The sequence below is a fragment of the Vigna angularis genome, chromosome 1, assembly GCF_016808095.1.
Source record: "Vigna angularis cultivar LongXiaoDou No.4 chromosome 1, ASM1680809v1, whole genome shotgun sequence".
NCBI classification, from domain to species: domain Eukaryota; kingdom Viridiplantae; phylum Streptophyta; class Magnoliopsida; order Fabales; family Fabaceae; genus Vigna; species Vigna angularis.
Window position 1 is genome coordinate 3,845,618 of NC_068970.1, and position 20,703 is coordinate 3,866,320.

The window sequence follows — 20,703 nt, forward strand, 5'->3', positions numbered from 1 at the left end:
AGAATGATGATCATCTCGTTTTTTCGTATTATCTTCTAACAAAATAGATCACTGTATAATGAAATTTGATTTTATAAAAAAAATTAAGTTTTGAGAATAAAAGAGAAGTTTAAAATATTTAAGAAGAACCACCATAATAAAAAGTTTAAATATTAATAAATACGTTTATTGTATTTAAACCAATTTTTTTTAATTTATTAGATGTCTATTTTGAAATAAAAAAAATGAGTCCTCGAAAAAATTATTCAATCCTCAAAAGAAATATTGAATCGTCAAAATAAAGTCAGTCAGGACATGCATATTATTTAAACCATATAAATATTCTAATTACATAAACATAATGGTCTTTTTCTAAATACTACTTGTGAAAATTAAATGTTGCATTCTTCTATAAACTAATTTGTATCGAAATTTTCTCGAAATATGTTATAGGAAATAATTAATTTATTTGATGCTTGGGATGTTTTACGATAATTAGTTTTTCAGAATGCGTTGGCAAAACAAAATTCGGTAATATAGATAATTTAATAATTATATATGCCTATTTCTCTTTTTGGTTAAATTATTAAATTCTGTTCATTCATTAACTTCAAAAATAGAATTTCTATATCAATGCACTTCTAATTTTTTTTTTATATTATTATAAGCAGAACTTGGTGAATAAAATATGAAATGGAAATTTGTTGTTAAATTAAGTGACTAAGTTTATGTGAAGTTAATATAAGCAAAATTAGATGTTCAGCAGTGCCGTCTTAGCTCAGTGGTAGAGCGCGTGGCTTTTAACCACGTGGTCGTGGGTTCGATCCCCACAGACGGCGATTTTACTTTTAACAACTATGTTTTGTTAATTTAATTTTTCTTTTATATATTTTCATGTAATAATAGTGATGTTTGACGCGAGATTTATTAAAAAAGAAAACATAGCTAAATTTATAAACTATATTTTAATTGATTTTATTAACTATCTTTTTATATATAATTTTTTTATACAAAGTGTAGTTAAACTTATAATTTGAATAGGATTGAAAAATAGTTTCGGAGTGCTTTAAAATGTCTTTTAGAAATGATATATAAATTACTCTTGGGATTAGACATGATTAATTTTATAAGAATAATTTAAAATTTAAGGTTCTAAAATTAGAAAAAAAAAAGTGGTATAAAATAAGAGGATGGTGTTATTTTAATAAGAAATAACACCAGAATTTGAGACATTTTCTTCATAAAATGAATTTTTTTTAATAAAAATTAAATTAAAAACATTTAAATTTATGTGTTTAAAACTTAATTAAACTTGAATATTATTTATCCTAATATTATGAAAAATGCATCAATTGTTATCGTAATAAATATTTAGAAATAAAAAAAATTGAACCGAAATATTTAACTTATGAGATACATGAGAAAAATATATTTAGGTAGTAAAAATTGATTTTTCAAGGAAAAAATAGAAAAACTTTATATACTAAGAAAGAAATTAACAAGTTGGTAATGTGAGTGAAATCAGGTTTAACTCTTAAATATAAGAAATTGAATTTAAGTTATATAGATAAAAAAAATAGTCCCATAAAAATAGTTCATTAGTTTTTTTCTGAAAAAAATTATTATCCAGAAATTGACTAGAAAACCTTTTCACACTGCAATAGTCATATTAGGGTGACGGAGTAACCTGACCGTTTAATCTCAGCCCGTTTGTTCATTATCAGTGTACACACTATTAGCTGCACTAATTTTAGAAAACACTCATTATGGAGCAACACAAGATCTCCAGTACAAGATCTTCAGTGTGGCCGACCACACTGTTGCAGTAGTGGCTCATTTGGGTGTAAATTTTGCACAGTAGATATATATAAACAAGTTGAATTCTTCAGATATTGACATTGATGAATAAGAGGATTTTAATGTGGCAGCATATGATTTCTTAGCTCAGAATTTATATATTAGAATACATGGCATTTGGAAAACACATCATAGATATACTTTTGGATTTCATTCTAATTTTAAATTTGGCATTGAGTTACAAATGAAAGTTCTTACTGCGTTACCACTGAAGTGCACAACAGTCTTGTGCAGAGGTTTTTCAGTGGTTTTTGCAAGTTGAAAACCAAGAGGAGTTTTCCTTGGATGCAGATATGACTTCAACTGAGATGATAGCAACAAGTGATCAAACACTAGTTCAAGGGTCCAAAAATACAACAGAAAAGATGGTTGACATGATGCAGGATTCCAAGGAAAACAAGGTGAAGAATGAAATCAACAAAACAGTACCCTTTTACAAACTTTTCTCATTTGCAGACTCTCTGGATTGTCTTCTGATGCTTGTTGGGGCAATAAGTGCTGTTGCTAATGGAATCTGTACTCCTTCACTGGCTATATTTGTTGGAGATGCGATTGATGCCTTGGGAGGACATGTTGATAATAAACAAGTACTTCATGAAGTTTCTAAGGTAATCCGTAGATCCTGTTCATTAATAATCAATGCTGTGAAATATCTATCGGAAAGAAACTATGAAAATAGGGTCAGAGGAATGATTTGAAAACTTGCTAGAAAAAACAACAGAAAAAGGTTGTAGGACTGAACAGAGCAAGCATAAAAACGAAAAGGAGAAAGGAGAAAGGAGAAAAATACTGATATCAAATAAGCTTCTTACTAGCATATAACTGTCTTTGCATGAATTAAGTTTCAAAGCAAAAATTTAGACTTGAAATTCTGCTTAGTTTCATGTCATAACCTTTCGAGTTTCGTTTCATCCTCAGGTGTCTCTGAAGATTGCATCCATAGGCGCAGGTGCCTTTTTAGCAGCATTCTTGCGTAAGCATGCCAAATTCTCAGCTGATTGTTCTTACTGTAAAGATAGAAAAAAATTTAATAAAAATATAGCAAGAGTTACTCAGTGACACATTCTTCAATTTTGCAGAGGTGTCTTGCTGGGTGATCACTGGGGAGAGACAAGCTGCAAGACTAAGAGGCTTATACCTCAAAGCAATTTTGAGGCAAGATATCAGCTTCTTTGACAAGGAAACCAACAGTGGCGAGGTTGTTGGAAGGATGTCAGGGGACACATTTCTTATTCAAGAAGCCATGGGAGAGAAGGTATTAATGGACCACTCTTCAAATCCAAAATCATCACAATCTCATCAAACTATTATTGGAGTTAACTTTTTCGTTCTCTTTTTGGGTGATATCTCAGGTAGGAAAGTTCATACAGAGTGTGTCAAGTTTTCTAGGAGCCATAACCTTAGCCTTCACCAAGGGTTGGCTTCTGAGCCTTGTCCTTCTATCTTCTGTTCCTCTTCTTGTCCTCTCCGGTTCCATGATGAGCTTAGCTTTTGCAAAGATGGCATCTCGAGGACAAGCAGCTTATTCTGAGGCAGCAACTGTAGTGGAGCAGACAATTGGTTCAATTCGAACTGTATGTTTACATTCAGAATATACCTTATTTTGCTTTTATTTTCCTCGCTACAAGAGGGTAATACATGCATTATTCCCTTGCAGGTTGCGTCATTTACAGGTGAGAAGCAAGCTGTAGCTCAATACAATCGATACTTAACTAAAGCTTACAGGATTTCAGTGCAAGAGGGCGTGGTTAGTGGTTTTGGCATGGGTTCATTTCAACTATTTTCGATCTGCACATATGGTTTGGCAGTATGGTTTGGAGGGAAGATGGTATTAGAGAAATGTTACTCAGGAGGACAAGTCATTGGTGTGTTTTGGGCAATAACGTCTGGTTGTTTGTACGTTATCTTCTCTGCTTTACCTTCTATATTGTGGATGCATCAATCAATATCTTTCAACCTCTGTTCCAAGCTTGGCTGGCAAATGTGATAACATTTTCTGGTATAATTTTATGTTGCAGGCGTCTGGGGCAGGCATCTCCAAGCTTAAAAGCATTTTCTGCAGGAAAAGCTGCTGCCTTTAAAATGTTTGAAACAATAAAGAGGCATCCAGATATTGATGCTTATGACTCTTCTGGTCAACGACTAGATGACATATCAGGAGATATAGAACTTAGGGAGGTTTGCTTTAGTTATCCTTCGAGACCTGATGAACAGATATTCGATAGATTTTCAATTTCAATATCAAGTGGCACTACTGCAGCATTGGTAGGGCAAAGTGGCAGTGGGAAATCAACAGTTATTAGTTTGATTGAAAGATTTTATGATCCGAAAGCCGGTGAAGTTCTCATTGACGGCGTCAACCTTAGAGAATTTCAATTGAAATGGATCAGACAGAAAATAGGCCTTGTCAGCCAGGAACCAGTCCTTTTTACTGGTAGCATTAAAGAAAATATTGCCTATGGTAAGGATTGGGCAACAGATGAAGAAATCAGAGCTGCAGCTGAACTTGCTAATGCTATTAAGTTCATTGATGAATTTCCACATGTGAGCTCACAATTCATCTTTCAACTTCTTAAAATTTGCTGTATTCATTAAGAGGAATGTTTATCTCATTATTTTCTTAAAATTGTGAGTTTGCTTAGGGGCTTGACACAATGGTCGGCGAGCGTGGAACTCAGCTCTCTGGTGGTCAAAAGCAAAGAATATCTATAGCAAGAGCAATTCTGAAAGACCCAAGAATTCTGCTCCTTGATGAAGCCACAAGTGCTCTTGATGTAGAATCAGAGAGAGTGGTGCAAGAGACACTAGACAGAATTATGATCAACCGAACAACTGTCATTGTAGCCCATCGCTTAAGCACGATCAGGAATTCTGATATCATTGCAGTTATTCATCAAGGAAAACTACAAGAAAAAGGTATACATACTAATATATATTCTCTTGCCACCGAAGTGATACTTGTTGGGTAAACGTTAAATGGATGGGACCTACCACTATGCTGATTGAGGGATGTGTCTTCACTTTAGCTAAAGTCTTCCGGAAAGTGCTCCTTGTTTTATGGTTTTTGTATTGTGCACTGTGTTTGTCATTTGTATGAACCTCACTTATAAAAGTGTGGGAGAATAATTGTAGGATGCACCACCACCGAGAGAAAGAGAAAAGGAAGAAGGAATAAGAAAGTTTGTGTGTGCCGAGAGGAAGAGAAAAACAGAGTGATGCTTGTGAGTTTTTTAGAGTGTTGTGTTTACTCCTGTATTTGAAAGTTCTAAATAAGAGATATATTTTTATAGATACCAACAATACTCAGTATAACAGTATGTTTTCATGTCATTCTCTCCCCACACACATCTTCTTCAATTTCCTTCACATGTACATATGCTTCTCCCTTACATATTTTTCAACTGATTAGGTTCATATGCTGAACTTACTAATGATCCTGATGGAGCTTTTAGCCAGCTCATTAGATTGCAAGAAATTAGAAGCGAGTCAGAACAGCATGATGCAAACGACTTGGGCCGGCCAGAAAACTTAATAGATTCTGAACAACAATTGAGCCAACAATTTTCTTTGCCTCTAACTTTCAGACATCAATCATCTGAAAGAGAAAACAGCTGTCAGCACTCCTTCAAAACGTCCAATGCCATGCCTATCACACCAGATCGCTTTCAAACACCAAAAGAATGGCCCGAAATTCTTCCGTCAGCAACATTACATACGCCTCGAGAAGTTTCGTTTTTCCGCATTGCTTATCTTAACAAACCTGAAATCCCAGTGTTGCTCATGGGAACTCTAGCAGCAGCAGCAACTGGCGCAGTACAACCCACTATGGGGCTTTTGCTTTCCAACATGATAAATACTTTCCTTGAGCCTGCAGATGAACTCCGTAAAGACTCAAAGTTTTGGTCATTAATATTTGTTGCCCTTGGTATCGCTGCCTTCATACTTATTTCATTAAGGTCCTACTTCTTTGGTGTAGCTGGTTCTAAGTTGATAAAAAGGATCCGGCTAATGTGTTTTGAGAAAATAACTCACATGGAAATGGGCTGGTTTGATAAAGCTGAAAATTCAAGTGGAGTTCTTGGTGCAAGGCTGTCAACTGATGCAGCTTCCATTAGAACTTTGGTTGGGGATGCTCTTGGTTTGTTGATTCAAGATATCTCGACAGCATTGACAGCCTTGGTAATTGCCTTTCAGGCAAACTTCCAACTTTCTCTAATCATTCTAGTTTTGGTGCCACTAGTGTTACTAAATGGATATTTACAAATGAAGTCAATGCAAGGTTTCAGCACAGATGCAAAGGTTTGCACCTTACTGATATCAAACTATCTATTACTTCCACGGAACCTTTCGAAAATTTTTAAGTTTCAGACATAGATAGTGGGACAAGGGTGAAGGGAAACTTTAGATCAATAATCCAACATCTTTGTGTATATTAATTTCTTTCCTTGTTTGATTATTACTATTTATTATTTGTGTTTGGACCAATGTTATTGTGCTTTATATGTTCCACAGAAACTATATGAGGAAGCAAGTCAAGTAGCAAATGATGCAGTAGGGAATATAAGAACAGTTGCCTCTTTCTGTGCTGAAGAGAAGGTGATGGAGTTATACCAGAAGAAATGTTTAGGACCGATCCAGACAAGTATAAAGCTAGCTTTAATCAGCGGAGCAGGCTTTGGTTTATCAATCTTCTTTCTGTACGCTTTTAATGCATGCGGTTTTTATGTTGGAGCAAGACTAATTGAGAATGGCAAAGCATCATTCTCAGATGTTTTCCGTGTGAGTTATTTTCCTATGTTCCTATCCTTACAACAATCTCAGGTTTTAAGCTTTTTAACAATCTAAATTTTTTTGCTGACAGAGTATAAGGTACTACGTACCTCAAATAAATTACAATTTCTTTTAAATCAAACAACATAGACAATTCAATAGCTAAGTTCATATTCTTCAGGTATTTTATGTTATAATAATGGCAGCCATAGCAATGTCGCAATCTGGCTTCCTGACCCCAGCTGCCAGTAAAGCAAAATGTTCTGTTGCTTCTATATTTGCTATTCTTGATCAGAAATCAAGAATAGATCCCAGTGATGAATCTAGAATGACATTACAAGAAGTGAAGGGAGAGATTGAGTTTCACCATGTCACTTTCAAGTATCCAACCAGGCCTAATGCTCTTGTATTCAAAGATCTTTCCTTGACTATTCATGCAGGAGAGGTAACTAGCCACATTATTTAATGGTTTGATGCTTAAATAATAGGAACACATGATTCTTTCAGACAAACTTTCTTAATAAAGAGTTTGAAACTTTGATGGAAAGCAGACTGTTGCACTGGTAGGTAAAAGTGGAAGTGGAAAGTCAACAATGCTCTCACTGTTACAGAGATTTTACGACCCAGATTCAGGTCAAATCACACTGGATGGAACAGAAGTCCAAAAGCTAAAACTTAAATGGCTTAGGCAGCAGATGGGTCTGGTGAGCCAGGAGCCTGTGTTGTTTGATGACACCATTCGAGCCAATATTGCATATGGAAAAGGTGGTGATGCAACAGAAGCTGAAATTGTAGCTGCAGCAGAACTGGCAAATGCGCACAAGTTCATTAGCAGTTTGCAGCAGGTAACTTGCACACTGTTCAACATAAACTTATATGGTATAATTTTGAATAACTAGCTATCTAAACACCATATGCATATACAGGGATATGATACATTAGTGGGGGTGAGAGGGATTCAATTATCCGGAGGACAGAAGCAGAGGGTGGCAATTGCAAGATCCATAGTAAAGAGTCCAAAAATATTACTGCTAGATGAAGCCACCAGTGCACTTGATGCTGAGTCTGAAAGAATGGTTCAGGATGCACTTGACAGAGTGAGGCTGGATAGAACCACAGTTGTGGTGGCTCACAGGTTATCCACCATAAAGGATGCAGATTCAATTGCAGTGGTTGAATATGGAGTCATTGCAGAGAAAGGAAAGCATGAGACTTTACTTAACAAAGGTGGTACATATGCTTCCTTAGTAGCACTTCACATCAGTGCTTCTTCTTTATAAACCCTCCTAGTTCATTGCACCAATCATCTGGTGGTTTCTTAATCCCTTCTTTAAGGCACTATTCCTGTATAATGAATATATACACTCATCGTCCATTTATAATGAAACTGTGGTTACACATCTTTTCATCATATTGGTGTAGTTCCAACTGTATAACACCCACAAGCATCTAAACTAAATGATATAGTAAGTGTTGAGCTGAAATGAATAACAAATTACAGAGACAAATAAGTAACTATGCTTAGTCTGCACTTCTGCTGAACGAAAAGCTGAATCAATCTTAGCCTTCACACCTTAACACAATGAATGAATGGAAAAACAAATTGTCCATATATCATAAGAAAATAACATGACATGAAAATTAATTCTGTTTTGAGTACTATGGCTTCTTATAATCAAAATATTTAGTATTTAAGCAATATCGAATTAATGTAATAAAAGCAACTAAGTTTAAAAACAGAGAATCCATTTTCACAATGAGTGCTTAAAAGCATCTAAATTTAAAAACAGAGAATCCATTTTCTTGGCTTCTGAAGCCTTATATATTTATTAGAGATTATAATATATAGGGTTTAAGATGAGATAACATGCTTTCAAACTTTCCAGTTCGCCAAAGGAAAGCATTGACTTCAAAGAAATGGTTTGATGTATAAGGATCTAATCGATTAAGAGCAGTAATAGTTTTATAGATAATACTCGATTATTTTTTCATTATATAAAAATCATCTCTTTGAAACCTTTTTTAAAATTCTGACCCCATCCTTCATATCTTAGAATATCCAAGCTCGTTATAGTATTGTTGGTGTAGAGGACAACACAAATAACCGATCAAAAGTGTGAATACATTAAGTTTAATTTTTGTTCTTTTTCTTAAGACTATTTTGTTCTGTTTGCATGTGGTCTATGGAGTTTGCATGTGCTCAGGCAGCTAAAAGTGAATCTTTTTTATGATCATGAAAGTGTGTTCAAATCATTGGTTTGAGTTTTCTAATGTGTAGTTAGAGGTTTTTACGACAATGCCAGCACCTATCTGCTAAAAGGTAAAAGGAAAGCTAGTAATAAATGAGTTATGCATGTTTAATTGGATTGTTGTTAAATTTTTGGACTGGTTGTTAAATCTATAATATTTTCGCTCAAAGGAATAATTTTTGTTCAAGCAAAAGTAGAATATATACCTGAACCCTACTCCTTGTCCTATTTCGCTCAAACAAAGTTTTTCACTCAATCAAAGATGACAATGCAACTTAACCAGGTTCCTACCAAATGAGCATTTTTTTTTCTCAAACTAAAATATTTTTGTTTGAGCTAAAAATAAATTATTGCTTTTGGTTTCTCAATTCATTGAATGTAATTGTTTTTATAATACAAATTGAGATAAAATAGTCACATTTTATTTATATTAAAGTTTTTGAAATAAAATGTGTTTTTTGTGTGGATAAAGAGAATATAATGACTATCGGAGAGGAATTATACTAGTTTTTTGTATTGGTTTATTGTAATTGCACTATCTTATTCTATTGTTTGTTGTTTGTAATTTATCTATATGTTATATATATACAGAAAATGATAAATGTAAGACATCCGTGAGACTAAGATGTGTGAGGAATGTGAACTATATATGTTTTTTTGTATATTCCATATTTCCTCTTCTTTTAATGAAGTTTTATATTTTGGATTTTCTTTTTGTAATCTTAAATGACGGATTGTAATGTATATTTGTTAAAAATAATGTTTATAAATTTATTATTATAATAAAATTATATCCACAATCAATTGTGAATAAAAAGACACATCAATTATGTTTAATTTCACACAAATTTCAAAAGCTTATCTTTCTTATCATCCTCTTCTCTTTTTTTTTTTTCAAATCTCATCCTATCTCTTTAAAAGCAAATAAAGTAAATGCACATGTCTCCTCCTCTCCCTTGTCAAAAAGGAAATACTTACTATAAAACTCAACTGAAAAATACTTATAATTTCTTTACACTTATAGGTAACTAAAAATTATTAATTTTCATAACAGCTATTTTAACATAACCATTAATTTAATTCTCAAAAGTATTATTTTTCTCTCCTAATTAACCCTTCAAATTTTGAAGACTAACAAAAATTCTTAAGCATTTTATTTTGAAATGTTTATCCCATTACTTCTAAAAATGGTTGTGATTGAGTTAAATTGGGACATCTTAAGCTATATAGATGATAGTAACCTGCACAAATTGCATGTTGCATGTCTACAAGGCATCCCAATAAGTTGCCAAAACCTGCAAGCAATTATTATACAAATCACTTTTACTGTACAAAACTTTCATGATTGAATGACAAGGTAAAAACACTCTACAATATATATATATATTGTAATGTTTAAATCTAATGATTGACACCTTTGAAAAAATAAAAATAAATAAATACTTTTTTAATAAACTAAACTTGTATATGTAAAGACAAAAAGTTAAGAACCTAACTTATAAATAACTATGGAGAAACTTATACTAACATTCTCTAAAGCATTTTCTTTAAAAATATTAACGTTAAAAATGAAATATCACGTAAAATCCATCATAATCATATTATATATCTTTTAAAATAGTAATTATAATAGACAATACTTTAATATATATCATAACATGTCATAAAACAACCGTGTAAAAATCAGTATACTATTATAAGGAATTTAGAAGAAAAATATATAAAAAAAATTCCAGCTCAAAGTAGTTAAAATACAAATTAATTGTTAATTCTAACTTATAGTGTCGTTTTTTTTTTCTTATTATTTTTCTCTTGGTTGTTTTCATGAAGAAGTTCGTTCAAATATACTCTGTATATCAATAATGTAAATTTTTGTAGAATTAGAATATTTTAATTAAATTCAAATTTAAGTAGCTGTTTTTTCCAGTTAAAGACTTTAGAGTATCAACTTCCAATACAACATTAATCTTATTCTTATTATAGGTTGTTTTGGGTAAGTTCTTCATAAATTATAATTTCTTTTTTCTTCTTCCAATTTCATCCCATAGGGGTCCCACCAAAATATGATTCTCTCGCGCCTTATTTCACATCCAACAAAACGGTAAGGAGTACATTTTAACATAGCATAGTTTGTAATATATTTGCATTATTTTAACATAACTTTAAACCTTAAATTAATTGTTGGCTTTGATGATGGGCATCTAATCCTATTCTTTCCCTGCTTGTGATTAACTAATGTAACTTATCTTCTCGAGTAAGTTGTAATACTATACTACTTACAAGCTTATTTCCATCAACCTTGTTTTCCTTCATTCTCCTGTTATAGTGCTAGTTTGGTATCATTCTGAGAGAGCAGGAAGCACTTCAACCCCAAGTTTGAAAAATGTTTATTACTGGCTTTTTCTTCGTGTTATATTAATATATGTTTTGGTTTTGAAGGTGCTTTGATCATGTTACATCTTAGTCTCCTCTGTCCTGTTAAGGTTTACTGTTCAATTCTGTTGTTGCCTTGTTCCTCTTCATGTCTATCTATTGTTGAATTTATTTAAGTCGGCTTATTTTCCAATTTACTTCAGTGGTGACTCTTGATGGAAAAACCAAATAGCAGTCTCAAACTAGTGAACTTCCTGCAATAGCTGCTTTCTTGTGGTGTTTGTACCAGCAGAGGTTTTCCTTGGGAATATGGTGGCTAAACTTAGCTTTGGATGTTACTTCAGCTGAGATAACAGGATCAAGAATCAATTAGTCATCCACAAGCTGTAGGTATTGAAAATACCTCAGAAATGGCAAGGCAGCAAGGTTCCAAGAAGAACAAGATGAAGGATGAAAGCAACAAAACAGTACCCTATTTCAAACTTTTTTCATTTGCAGACTCTTCAGATTATCTACTGATGTTTGTCGGGATAGTAAGCGCTGTTGGAAATGGAATAACTAAGGCTTCAACGAATATAGTTATGGGAGAAGCAATTGATGCTTTTACACAACATGGCAACACTAAACATGTAGTTCATGAAGTTTCCAAGGTAATCACCAGCATCCCTTCTTTTTTTCTGTTTAACAATTTTATGGAAATTGCTTAATTGCATAAGAACTAATTCAAGTTTGAGAAGAACTGTTTGGTTTCAAATTTCCCTCATGTCTATGTCATAACACATAATGATTTGTTTCATGCTCAGGTGTCTCTGAAGTTTGCAGTAATAGGTGTAGCTTCCTTTATGGCAGCTTTTCTACGTGAGCATGCCACTTCTCTGCTCATTATTTATCCTGTATAACTAGAAAAGAAAATTATTCTTAGATAACAATGAAAGGAGTAATTCAAACATGTACCATTACAGAGGTGGCTTGTTGGGTGTCCACCGGGGAGAGGCAGGCAGCGAGAATAAGAGGCTTATACCTCAAAGCAATTTTGAGGCAAGATATTAGCTTCTTCGACAAGGAAACCAACACTGCTGAGGTTGTTGGAAGGATATCAGGTGACACATTTCTTATTCAAGAAGCCATGGGAGACAAGGTATTAATGGGTGACATAGTTCTTCAAAACCCAAATCATCACCATTTTATCAGAGTAAAATAAGAATGACTTTTTTTCTCATTTTGTGAAATATACAAGGTAGGAAAATTCATACAGTGTGTGGCATGCTTTTTAGGAGGTATAGTCATAGCATTCATCAAGGGTTGGCTTCTAACTCTTGTCCTTCTATCTTGTGTTCCACCTCTTGTTTTCTCCGGTTCCATAATGAGCTTTGCGTTCGCAAAGTTGGCATCCCGCGGACAAGCAGCTTATTCTGAAGCAGCAACCGTAGTAGATCGCACAATTGGTTCAATTCGAACTGTATGTGAATCATTATAACTTAACTTTCAGGTTGTTCTTTTCCATCCCAAGACTGCAGCAGCATATAAAGTTCCTCCAATGCAGGTTGCATCATTTACGGGCGAGAATCAAGCCATAGCTCAATACAGTCAATCCTTAAACGATGCTTACAGGACTGCAGTGCAAGACGGAATGGCTGCTGGTTTAGGCCTTGGTTCAATCCGTTTATTTATTAACAGTAGCTTTGCATTGGCTGTATGGTTCGGAGGGAAGATGGTACTAGAGGAAGGCTATACAGGAGGTGAAGTCATGAGTATATTTTACGCCCTATTTTTTGGCTCCATGTAAGCTAGTTTCTGCTTTAACATCTATTTCGCCGAAGCATCCATCATATATCTTACAATTTTTCTCCAAAGCTTGGCAGGAAAACTTGATATGCTTTTCAATGTTAATATTATTTTTCAGGTCGTTGGGGCAGGCTTTTACAAGTTTAACTGCATTCACTGCAGGACAGGCTGCCGCCTTTGAAATATTTGAAACAATAGATAGGCAGCCAAAAATTGATGCTTATGATACTGCAGGTCGACAGGTAGATGACATTTCTGGAGATATAGAACTTAGGGAGGTTTGCTTTTGTTATCCTTCAAGGCCAGATGAATTGATACTCAATGGATGTTCCATTTCAATATCAAGTGGCACTACTGCAGCTTTGGTTGGGAAAAGTGGCAGTGGGAAATCAACAGTTATTAGTCTGATTGAGAGATTTTATGATCCACAAGCCGGAGAAGTTCTCATTGACGGCATCAACCTCAGAGAATTTCAATTGAAATGGATCAGACAGAAAATAGGCCTTGTCAGCCAGGAACCAGTCCTTTTTACTGGTAGCATCAAAGAAAATATTGCTTATGGTAAGGAAGGGGCAACAGATGAAGAAATCAGAGCTGCAATTGAACTTGCTAATGCAGCCAAATTCATAGATAGATTTCCGCATGTGAGCTCACAGATTCGTCTTTTGAAATTTGGCATGTTGTGCTTATTCAACAATATTAATTTCAAATAATACAATACAAAGTCTAATATATTTATTACCTCATTGGTTGTGTAAAATTGTGATTTTAGGGACATGATATGATTGTCGGTGAGCATGGTACACAGCTCTCTGGGGGTCAAAAGCAAAGAATTGCCATAGCACGGGCAATTCTAAAAGATCCAAGAATTCTACTCCTTGATGAAGCTACAAGTGCCCTCGATGCTGAGTCTGAGAGAGTGGTCCAAGAGACACTGGACAAAATTATGATAAACCGAACAACTGTCATTGTAGCACATCGCCTAAACACAATAAGGAATGCCGATACAATTGCTGTTATTCATCAAGGAAGAGTAGTAGAAAATGGTAGATATACTATGTTGCTACATGAATGGAACTCATTGTGACAATTTGCTTTCATGTTTTTCTGTCTCTAGCACACTTGCACGTCATCATTTTCCTTCATATATGCATTATTGCATTCTTATCTTTCAATTGTTTAGGTGTCCATGCTGACCTCGTTAAAGATCCTGATGGAGCTTACAGCCAACTCATTAGATTGCAAGAAATTAACAGGCACTCAGATGTTACAGATGACTCGGGAAAGCTAAAAAGCAGCAGTCGTCACTCATGCAGAATATCAAATGATATGCCTACTACACTTAATCTCTTGAAAACATCAGAAGGAGAACCTGAAGTTCTTACTCCAGCAGTACCGCATTCCTCTCCAAAAGTCTCGTTCCTTCAACTTGCTTATCTTAACAAGCCTGAAATTGCAGTGTTAGTCCTCGGGACTCTAGCAGCCACAGTAACTGGGGCCATACTTCCTCTTGTGGGGTTTCTTACCTCCTGCATGATAAATACTTTCTCTGAGCCAGCAAATGAACTTCGTAAAGACTCAAAGTTTTGGGCTGCGGTATTTATAGCCCTTGGAGCCGCTGGCTTCATATTTCATCCACTAAGGTCCTACTTTTTTGCTGTAGCTGGTTCGAAGTTGATAAAAAGGATCCGGCTAATGTGTTTTGAGAAAATTATTCACATGGAAGTAGCCTGGTTTGACAAAGCTGAGCATTCAAGTGGAGTACTGGGAGCAAGGCTGTCATTTGATGTGGCTTCTATTCGAACTTTTGTTGGGGATGCACTAAGTTTGATGGTTCAAGATATTGCTACAGTAGTTATAGCCTTGGCAATTGCCTTTGAGGCAAACTGGCAGCTTTCTCTCATCATGCTTGTTTTGCTACCACTATTACTAGTAAACGGACAAGTGCAAATGGGGTCCATGCAAGGATTTGTCACTGAGGCAAAGGTTTGCAAGTAACTCATATTAAACCAATAGCTAATATGAAAACATGTGAAATATATAAATTTCGAACATGGTGAGAAAAGGGTGATGTGAAACTTTGGATCTAAATGTAACCTAAATGAATTATGTTGAGTTGCGAGGAGATAATATCAATTATTGAGTCTATTGAGATATTATGGGGATACGAAGATTACTGTTAACTATTATATTCATTTCTAGGTGGTAAAGTTTGTTAAAGTGTTAACAATGGTGTAGATTAAATCAAAGTAATGTAGAATAAATTTCGGTGGATCTAGATGAGGTAAATATGGAGAAAAAATGTTTCATATATGGTCATAAAAGAATGCTTCACTATTACAAAAATTTCTACTTCTTCAAATGAACTCTCAATAGTTGCTTTTGTAGGCCTGTGGATTCATGTTTCTCATTGGGTGAAAAGTAATCACTACAAGTGCTATCATTTACACAATAGGTAATGTTTTGGTAAAAGAAAAAAAAATAGAAAACAAAGAGTAAATTATACATCTTCTCATGCATTGTAAAAAGCAACCTATTTTAATTATATGAGAAATCAATGATGAAGAAGCAAATGTATCGTTTGATGAAGAAAAAACCATCAAACGGTAAGAAATATTCTCAAATTTTAACATCTATGTTTCTTTAATACTCCAAGTCTTGATCTTAGCAATTTAAACTTATTGTTTGGAAGTGTCTTCATCATTATATCTCTTAATTGATTTTCAAAACTGCAATGCACCAATCTGATTTCTTATAATTTCTCTACTTCCCTTATTGCATGATATTTAACCTTGATACTCTTTGTTCTTCAATGCTAAACGGGTTCTTTGGAATTGCAATAGTAGATTGTTATAAACTCTTAAAACAGTTCCTTCATTCTCCTCTTGGCCAACATCTGAAATTATTTTCTAAGCCAAATGGCTTGATTTGCTGCAGTAGTTGTCTGTTGTATTCTTTGCATCATCAGAACTTCTTGCCTAATCACTACCAGAGTAACCTTAAAGATTTTCACTCTTCTTCAAGATCTGAAGCCCGAGGTCAATCGTGCCTTTGTAATACCTCAAAACTTGTTTTGTTGAACCCATGTGAACTTGGCTTTGAGAGTGCATGAATCGGGATAATAAACTTGCAACAAAAATTAAATTTGGTCTGGTTGGAAATCGATGCAACAAACTTCCAATCAAAGTTCTATACACAAGTGCATAGCCTTTGGTTCCCATCTTCATCCAAGCACAACTTTTCAATTACCAACCAATGCAGTGGAATTACATTTGCAATTCTACATGTGAAACTTCTTCAAGATCTCCTTGGCATACTTCTTCTAAGAGATGAAGATTCCATCAAATAATTGGAGTATCTCCTACCCAAGAAAATAATTCATTAGACCAAGGTCCATCATTTCAAATTCTTGCCCCATATTCATTTTAAATTGTTTAGAGTGTCTGACTCACTCACAAATTCCAAGAAAGCATCAACATACATGGAGATAGTGAGTTATAATTTATTTTCTCATTTGACATACATATTGGCTTGATTCTCACTTTGTGTAAAGCTTTGCTTCATAAGGTAATCATCAATTTTGTTGTACCATCCCCTTGGAGCTGTGCAGGGCTTTATGAAGCTTGTAAACTTTTATGTCATTGGTCAGAAATCCCTCTGGTTGTTTAACAAAGATTCCTTCCTCAAGTAGTCCATTTGGAAAGGTTGACATTGGCGTAGGCATCTTCTAATGGTTTGGTGCCCCCTAACAAGTACTTTAAAATCATTATCTGATACATCTTTTTTTAGACCTTCAACATTTGTTCTTTCAATGTCTAGAAGACTTTGGCTTGGTCTCTTTGCTACTAATGAGGATGTTGTCTGCCTAGAGGTTGTACAGACGATATCCTTGAGTTTATGTTGAAAAAGATGCAAATGGTTTAACCCTGTATGCTTTTGGAATAAAGGCTTATCAAATGCATACAAAAACTGTTATTTTTTTCGAATAAAGTTTTTTTTTTCAGATCAAGTTTCGAAAGGTGTTTTTCATTCCAAAGCCTTGGCTGACAACATATTTTGCAAAAAAAAAAAACAGTTTTTTACTACTTCAATCTAAAATGTCTTCGGGAGACCCATTTGGCCATCTTTATTATTGTTTCTTTCTTTCTTTCACGCTCCATTTTGTTGAGGCGTAGGAAATAGTCAACTAGTGTTTAATTCCATTAAAACCACAGAACTTTTCAAACTCTTTTGTTGTATATTCAGTTTCACTATTAGACCGAAGCTTCTTTATTTCACCGTTTGACTCTCTTTCTCAACCATTGTTTTAAACTTCTAAAATACTGTGAAGACTTCAAATTTTTGCTCTAATAATACTTAACACATCCTTGTAAAATCACCAAGGAACAAAAGGAAGTATCTACTGTAATTCAGGAGGCTATGCTCGTAGATCCACAAATGTGCATATAAGTTGCATTTTTATTTTTATTTTGCTCTCCAAGTTACTACAAACAAAAAAGGCAATTTGTTCTATTTTCCATATTGCACATGCATCACTTGAGTCATCCGTTGTCCCTTTGGTGTAGGAAACTTCATCTTCTCATACTAATGTTACCCTAATATATCTCATAAGAATGCTTTTGAAGTTGTTTCTGATTAGGGAAATTTGCCCCCTCATCAAGATCAACATCAACATCAGATATTAGCCATCTAGAGGAGAGAAAAGGAACCCAAACTCCAATTGTCTGAGTCAAAGATAAATGTTCGTACTTTTGAACCTTAAGAAAATTACTTGAATACTAATTGTGAGTCTAACCTTAATGACCTACCTATTGCCTTGAGAAAAGGAAAAAGGTCTTGTACCAAGTATCTTATTTTTTAATTTGTGTCTACTAAACACTTTTTTGTGCAACACTAGAGTTTCTCTCAGCCTTTTGATACACTTAGAACCACTACACTCTTTTGTGATAATAAATCAATTATTGGTATTGCTCAGAATCTAGTTTAGTATGATAGGACAAAACATATAGAGGTAGACGGACACTTCAACTAGAAAACTGATATACTGCAGAGGAGTACGAAGAGTTGTCATTAACTATTGTATGTATTTCTTGGGAAGCAGAATTCTATATAATGTATCCTCTTCTACTGTTTAGATCAAGTTCTTGAATCAGAATTTCTTTCCTAACCTTTTCAAGTAATTAATCAGACCTATTTCCTTCACCTAATCTTATATTGAAATGGGTAAACGGGTAACCTGCAGAGAAACAAAAAAGGCAACCATTCATCAATGTTACTTGATTGCAACTGGATTTTTTAGTTTTACCAATCTTAGATCCAATGGAAGTTGGGGGAATGATGTGGCAGGGAAAGGATTTTGTCTCTATGTTTAATTAGTACTAATTTCCATTGTACCAATGGTTAATGTGCTCTATATGTTGCACAGAAACTCTACGAAGAAGCAAGTCAAGTAGCAAATGATGCAGTAGGGAATATCAGAACAGTAGCTTCTTTCTGTGCAGAAGAAAAGATGATGGAGTTATACCAGAAGAAATGTTCAGGGACCATCCAGACAGGTATAAGGCAAGGTTTAGTCAGCGGAACAAGTTTTGGGATATCACTCTTCTTGGTGTTCTCAGTTAATGCAGGCAGCTTTTATGCTGCAGCCCGACTTGTCGAGAGCGGCAAAACATCAATCTCAGATGTTTTCCGAGTAAGTTAATTCTATCCTTGTCACCATTTCAGATATAGTGCTTTCTACTCATTGCTGACAGTATAAGCTAATATCTCAAATAAATCAAAAAGATGTTTTCTCTTTCTTTCAAATAAACATCATAAATAATTTAGGAGCTATGCTCATCATATTCTGCTATCATTGAACAACTCACTCTAATTTTTCAGGTATTTTTCACTCTCACATTGGCAGCAGTAGCAATGACACAATCTGGCTTCATGGCCCCAGGTGCAAGTAAAGCAAAAAGTGCTGTTGCTTCTATATATGCTATTCTTGAGCAGAAATCAAATATAGACCCCAGTGATGAGTCTGGAATGATGTTGCAAGAAGTGAGAGGAGAGATTGAGTTCCACCACGTCACTTTCAAGTATCCAACCAGGCCTGATGTGCTTGTATTCAGAGATCTTTCCTTGACTATTAACGCAGGAGAGGTAACTTACCAACTGATGCATTTATTTAATTGATGCACAATTCTCATAAGAATACACGATCTTTTCCAAACATACCATCTCTCTTAAGGGAGAATCTAAGAGTTTGATTATACTGATGGAAATCAGACAATTGCTCTAGCTGGAGAAAGTGGAAGTGGAAAGTCAACAGTAATATCATTATTGCAAAGATTTTATGACCCAGATTCAGGCCAGATAACACTAGATGGAACGGAAATAAAAAATCTACAACTCAAATGGTTTAGGAAGCAGATGGGCCTGGTGAGCCAGGAACCTATACTGTTTAATGACACCATCCGAGCCAATATTGCATATGGAAAAGGTGGTGATGCAACAGAAGCTGAAATTATAGCAGCAGCAGAACTGGCCAACGCGCACAAATTCATTAGCAGTTTGCAACAGGTAAACTACACACAATTCAAGGAACTCAATATTTTCCTAAGACTCGTGCTACAACGAATTATGTGGCAAATTTTTAAATAACTAGACATCGAATTCTAAAAACCTTATGAACAAAATTCTGAATTATTGAAAAACAACACATGCAGGGTTACGATACAGTAGTAGGGGAGAGAGGGATTCAACTATCGGGAGGACAGAAGCAGCGGGTGGCAATTGCAAGAGCCATAGTGAAGAGTCCAAAAATATTACTGCTAGATGAAGCCACTAGCGCACTAGATGCTGAGTCTGAAAGAGTTGTTCAGGATGCACTTGACCGAGTGAGGGTGGACAAAACAACAATTGTGGTGGCTCACAGGTTATCCACCATAAAGGATGCAGATTCAATTGCAGTGGTTGAACATGGAGTCATTGCAGAGCAAGGAAAGCATGACACTTTGATTAACAAGGGTGGTATCTATGCTTCGTTAGTAGGCTTGCACACAACTCATGCTTCATCTTAGATCCATTATAGCTATTAGTACCTATTATCTAATGGTTTTTCACACCGTGTTTGGAAACTCCTTGAGAATGGAGGAATCACATTTAAGACAAACATCCGTGAAACCAAACACGCTATCATTCTATGTTAAAGGATCCTTTCTCTATGTTCTACATTCTATGTAATGTAATTTTCAGAAAACTTGAACACCCATTTTTAATGGGTCTCGGGATTACACACACTAATAATACCCACAATCATCTAACGCCATTCGGGTAAGCAGAATACTGAAATGAAATATTAAAATTAGAAAGGAAAAAAAAAACTATCTTAATTGGAGATTATGAGCTTAACATGTAACATTGGAAAGCACAGAGATAATGAGTGAACATTGTCTGGGATGAAATCAAGGCAGCATACGATAGCGTGCCTCTGTTCCCATTTACCCTTGTTTTATAGAAAATCAAACCTAGTTTGCTTTTCCAAAAAAAAAATATCCAAAGTGAACTTGAAATATGAAAAAAAAAATACATATAATTATTGGATTAAATTAAATAATTTTAGGTTAAACGGATAACATACCTTACAATTCACAAACAAAGAATGCTCTCGCCTACAGCAACAAGAAGCTACCGCTTTTATAGCTTT

At 34.6% G+C, this 20,703-nt stretch overlaps 2 protein-coding genes, 1 long non-coding RNA gene and 1 other non-coding gene across 9 annotated transcripts; 3 read left to right on the top strand and 1 right to left on the bottom strand.

Annotated features, from left to right (window-relative positions):
* The first annotated feature begins 746 nt into the window (after window positions 1-746).
* On the top strand, window positions 747-818 carry TRNAK-UUU (transfer RNA lysine (anticodon UUU)). Its single transcript has one exon. It is a non-coding gene; the product is annotated as a tRNA-Lys (tRNA).
* Window positions 819-2,005: 1,187 nt separating this feature from the next.
* Window positions 2,006-14,425, bottom strand: LOC128195008 (uncharacterized). 2 transcript variants are annotated; one of them, XR_008246522.1, is made up of 5 exons: window positions 13,756-13,894; window positions 10,097-10,150; window positions 2,730-3,375; window positions 2,266-2,458; window positions 2,006-2,139 (listed from the first exon to the last, which is right to left on the bottom strand). It is a non-coding gene; the product is annotated as an uncharacterized LOC128195008 (long non-coding RNA). The 2 variants fall into 2 exon arrangements; XR_008246523.1 differs by lacking the exon at window positions 2,006-2,139 and adding an exon at window positions 14,386-14,425 and having other exon boundaries at window positions 2,322-2,458; window positions 13,756-13,947.
* On the top strand, window positions 2,130-8,017 carry LOC108323837 (ABC transporter B family member 5). 5 transcript variants are annotated; one of them, XM_017556612.2, is made up of 12 exons: window positions 2,130-2,444; window positions 2,755-2,809; window positions 2,916-3,091; window positions 3,189-3,410; window positions 3,494-3,732; window positions 3,855-4,380; window positions 4,479-4,752; window positions 5,246-6,135; window positions 6,349-6,615; window positions 6,788-7,051; window positions 7,158-7,451; window positions 7,533-8,017. In XM_017556612.2, the coding sequence occupies exons 1-12, from the start codon at window positions 2,130-2,132 to the stop codon at window positions 7,884-7,886; spliced, it is 3,876 nt and encodes a 1,291-aa protein (XP_017412101.1). In that variant the 3' UTR covers window positions 7,887-8,017. The 5 variants fall into 5 exon arrangements, with proteins under 5 accessions (XP_017412101.1, XP_017412102.1, XP_052727740.1 ...); XM_017556613.2 differs by lacking the exon at window positions 7,533-8,017 and having other exon boundaries at window positions 7,174-7,424; XM_052871780.1 differs by lacking the exon at window positions 7,533-8,017 and having other exon boundaries at window positions 7,133-7,297.
* LOC108322035 (ABC transporter B family member 11) lies at window positions 10,885-20,315 on the top strand. Its single transcript, XM_017553984.2, has 13 exons — window positions 10,885-11,338; window positions 11,432-11,878; window positions 12,032-12,086; window positions 12,191-12,366; window positions 12,466-12,687; window positions 12,772-13,010; window positions 13,132-13,657; window positions 13,786-14,059; window positions 14,197-14,999; window positions 18,439-18,705; window positions 18,894-19,157; window positions 19,284-19,577; window positions 19,724-20,315. Exons 2-13 carry the CDS (start codon window positions 11,639-11,641, stop codon window positions 20,075-20,077), a joined length of 3,714 nt encoding a protein of 1,237 aa, XP_017409473.1. The 5' UTR covers window positions 10,885-11,338; window positions 11,432-11,638; the 3' UTR covers window positions 20,078-20,315.
* Window positions 20,316-20,703: the final 388 nt, after the last annotated feature.